The 4,238-nt window shown below is 45.4% G+C and overlaps 1 protein-coding gene across 1 annotated transcript; it reads right to left on the bottom strand.

Annotated features, from left to right (window-relative positions):
• Positions 1–211: 211 nt before the first annotated feature.
• On the bottom strand, positions 212–3,211 carry TOPORS (topoisomerase I binding, arginine/serine-rich, E3 ubiquitin protein ligase). The gene has a single exon (XM_009700272.1). The coding sequence runs from the start codon at positions 3,209–3,211 to the stop codon at positions 212–214; it is 3,000 nt and encodes a 999-aa protein (XP_009698574.1).
• Between the last annotated feature and the right edge of the window lie 1,027 nt (positions 3,212–4,238).

Genomic DNA, 4,238 nt, shown 5'->3' with positions numbered 1-4,238 from the left:
CTTCCAAACAGTTTTCTGAGAAACTTTAGAAATTATGTACTAGCAATATTCTATCTTCTTTGACTTAAAAGTGCATACACATTCAAAGGCTTTACACATTTCCCAGTTATTTTCTAACATACACAAATTACAACAGGTGTTTTTGTTCTCAAGTGGAAAAAAGGTGTTGAAACAAAGTCACAATTTTAAGAAGTGTTCCATGGAAAGTGTGCTACATTTTTTCTTCTGAGAAATCAAACCAAGACGCTCTGTTGACAAGACTCTTTGGCAGTCTTGGCATCAATGGTTGTCTCTCTGGACACTCTAGGAAGGAAATCCTGGGGGAAGGCAGTTGACTGGAAGGCGCTGCTGGTGCTTCTTGAACGCGGTTGGTTATAGTTTCTGTGTGAGGGGTGTTAGTGCTGGTATCCGCTATGATAAGACTCTGATTAGCTGCTGTTTGTTGAAGTTCAACATCAACATTTCTAATGTCACCATCTAAATTTCCCCTTCTAGTAGGAATACTGTACTTTTTGGCTGCTCCTCCAGTTTCCTCACCAACTCTGTAACCATCTTCACATCCTCTCCTTCCCAGAGAAGAAGATGGAGACTCATTTTCCCTCTCATTTACCTGATTTGTGCCTGTCCAAGTAATACTGCTGTCACATTCAGTACTTTCTGGTTCCTTGCTACTATCACTATCAATTGTAATCACCACTGGAGAAGAACGTGCCGAGTTACTTATGTGATGTTTCCGATGTTTCTTCTTATGCTTTTTCTTTTTCTTTTTAAGATGCCTTGTTGTGTCTGTTGCTTTTCCTTCATAGACTATCTCCACACTTGGACTCCTCATCTTTTTTTTCTTTTTCTTACGCTTTGTCTCGCTGCTTGCTCGATTGTTGGAAGGGCTCTCTTCATTTCTGTAGCAGGCACTGAATTTTGAGAAAGTTTTCTTAGGGTTGTTTTCTCTTTCTAGGCTTGTGTTCTCCATTAATGCATTCTCCAAGTGGCGAGTTTTGTACTTCCTTTTTCCACCAGGCTTTTCATTTTTCATTCTGTCAGTTCCTCCATAAGGGGTCCTTGATCTGTTGCTTGATCGACTCCTTGACCTGCATCTTTCATAATAGTAATAGTGTCTCTCATTGAGTCCCCTCTGGCTATGAGGATCTGTCCTTTCAATAAATGATCGTATCCTGTATTCTGGACTAGCAGATTGCCTTGAATAGAGAGCATTAGACTGAGTCCTCCTCCTGCTAGAGGATTCATAGCTTTCTCCAAATGCCTTTCGACTACCAAAAGAGTAGCTCCACTGGTATCTACTTTGATAACTGTCTCTTACATAATAACGGTCACTGTCTCTGCTTCTTGATCTCCTTTTGCTGCGGCCTTTGCTACGTGATCGTGATCTGCTGACTTCTCTGGATGGAGTGCTGTCATGACTTAGACAGCCCCTCTGGCTTTTTAGAGAGACTCTGGTGTCATGAACCCTCGACCTCCTGCTGCTTCTTTTGATCCTATGTTTGCTACTATCTCTGCTTTTCGATCGTCTCGATCGTTGGCTTTTTCTACAATGCTCCCGCCTAGACCGATGGCCGTGACTGCCTCGACTGTTCCGTGAACAGGACTGTGGGCTCCTGGACTTTCTCTTTCTAGACAATCTGTGATTCCAAGGGGAGCATACTGTGTCACTCCCTGGAGAGGGGCTCCAGCTCAAGTCCTGTGGAGACAGATCTTTTACCTCACATTTGCTCTTCTCAGCATCTTTTGACTCTGTCTTCTCGACTGCAGGAGATAAGCAGCTTCTACAACTACCCACATCCTCCTTATAGCTGGGGGAACGTGGGGAGAAACTCCTGCTTGGTTCACTATCACTCCAGCTGTGAAACTGGATTGGCTTCTGTTTCTTCACATCTTCTCTTTTCTCCTCCCTGATGGACTCCTCAGAGTCTGAGGACAGCTCAACCACTTCTGGTGTCCTCTCAGCTAATGGCTTAACATACCCAACAATAACACAATTGTCCGAGGAAGAGTCACTGTCGTTTGAGTCAGCATTAGCCTGCAACTGAGTCTGCAGTTTGGTTCGTCGACTCCTTGTAGCAAAGCCCTCATCAGAACTCTCTGATGTTTCCAGAGGAGAAGCTATGGTTGCATGAACCTCTTCTGAAATGGAATAGGAAGGCCCTGGAGTTTCATCATCCCAGGGGGTCTGATCAAGACCAGTCACAGACAAATTGTTATCTGGCCCTCGAGAATATGCCGTATCTGGAGATATTGTAATAATTGACGAGTCTGTGTGGCTTCCTTCATCATACGATGGCGCAGGACAGTCATAATTGGCGTGTTGATCATACGCGTCTAAGTTAAAAGGACAACGGGCAAAACTGATGAATTCATGTAAGAAATGTTCAGTTCGATTCAGCAAAAATGGCTTTAAATCATCAGCAAAGGCCTGACTTTCCAGATCATGCCTCGTCACATTACTCATGATAACATGCTGTACAATATTAACCAAAGAGCCATGGGCACCAAACAGGACTGTAAGTTCTCGCTTCAGCCAAGGAACCAACCTGTGAAGGCAAGCAGGGTTGCGGCGGAAAAACTCTGCTGAAATGTCTCGATAGCGGCCTCCATCCTGAATACTACGAATTCGCACACCAGTACGGTACAGAGCTCTGCGGAAGTTGATCATATCCTCCTCCTCAATTTGCCGCAGAGATCTGCCCTCTGCGCTGGCCTGCCTCCTTGAGGCCAGCCTCCTTATCATCTGCTGAATTTCTATGACTCTCTGACGCACTGGTTCACCCGACAAACTTTCAAATAATATCCCATATTCTGGAGAGGACAGCGTCCTTCGGGACAGGGAACCGCCAGCACGGCGTTCCCCTGTTAAGGTGGTACGGTAACGAAATCTCTGGCCATCAGGGCTGGCAAAAGAGCTATTTTCTAAAGGGCTGAGAACGTACTCCTTAAAGTCATCTTCAGCACGAATTGTATGGAAAATGGAAAAAAAGGGTTGCTTGCAGAGGGGGCATTCTGCTTTGTTTTTTGACCACTCCTGGACACAGCGGAAACAGAACCTATGCAAGCAGCGATCTAGATATGCAACATTGTCAAATCTATCCAAGCAGATGGGGCATTTAGAGTCAGGAGATGCATCTGTTGGCAGCTTGCTGCTGCTGGCTTTTGGCGAAAAGTTGCCATTTTCTGAAAACTCCTCATTTGCTGAAGTCATGTTCTACAAAAGAAAGAGACAAAAGATCATTGCTATCTCAGAGAAACAAAAACATTACTCTAGATGCAGAAACCCATAACTGTTGCCTTTAAGGTTGCAAAACCCAGCATTAGCACTGAGAGAATGCCAAACAAATAGGCAGCATGACCTAACTACTTCGCTTGGTTTCTCTTCACAGTGAGATCTGGCTCTTCAGTGCTGCAAGTTTTAAACAGAACTCAAGTCATGTAGGTAACAGGCAGGACTGTCGTCTTGCCCAATCATAAATAACTGCTTTGATGTGGTCAGTAAGTTTATGATTAACATTGTATCCTCCAAAACACATTTCCAAAAGAGACCAGCATTTACATGTGAAAAATATGAGAACAGTTAAGCAATGAGTTCTGTCCTTTAAGAAAAAGAGTCAAAACAGGTAATTGCACTCAATTTAAACTACCAGTTTCCAAGTTCTGCTGGACGTGTCCTGTTCCTGCACCCTCTGCCTGTGTTTTGCTGGGCACTCATGCTGGACACATATGGCTTGTTGGACTAGAAAACCTCCACGGATGTGTTCCAGCCTAAATTAGTGTTTGTTTTCATGACTGAAGCAGAAACAGCCAGGTGTCATTCCTACACCCATCCTCAGGTACACATTGCCTTTGCATCTAGTCAGGTTATCACGAATGGCTGGCAATAAATCCATCTATTTTAAAATTATTTTAGGTATCCGGATTTATCCTAAGGCATTCTAATTCAGTGGAAACAAGTTACCGTGCTACTTCAAAACTCACTAGCCCACCTTTTGCAGCAAGCCCAGGAGCAGGCGGGGGACACTGGGCAGGAAGTGTGCCCTGCAGACAAGAGACACACACACACGGACACGGAAACGCACTGCGGAGCGCAAAAGCACAGACGCGCTGCCGGGAGGACGCACACACACGCAGCGGGTGTCACAACCTCACGCACGCACGCACCCACGGTGGGGGGTAACGGGGTCACGCCCCCTCTGTGCAACACCACCCCCCCGCCCGCCCGCCCGCTGCAGGAC

Source organism: Cariama cristata, unplaced genomic scaffold, assembly GCF_000690535.1.
Source record: "Cariama cristata isolate BGI_N322 unplaced genomic scaffold, ASM69053v1 scaffold3265, whole genome shotgun sequence".
NCBI classification, from domain to species: Eukaryota; Metazoa; Chordata; class Aves; order Cariamiformes; family Cariamidae; genus Cariama; species Cariama cristata.
Note: the sequence above shows the minus strand (reverse complement) of the source record. Positions and strands in the feature narration are given on the sequence as shown.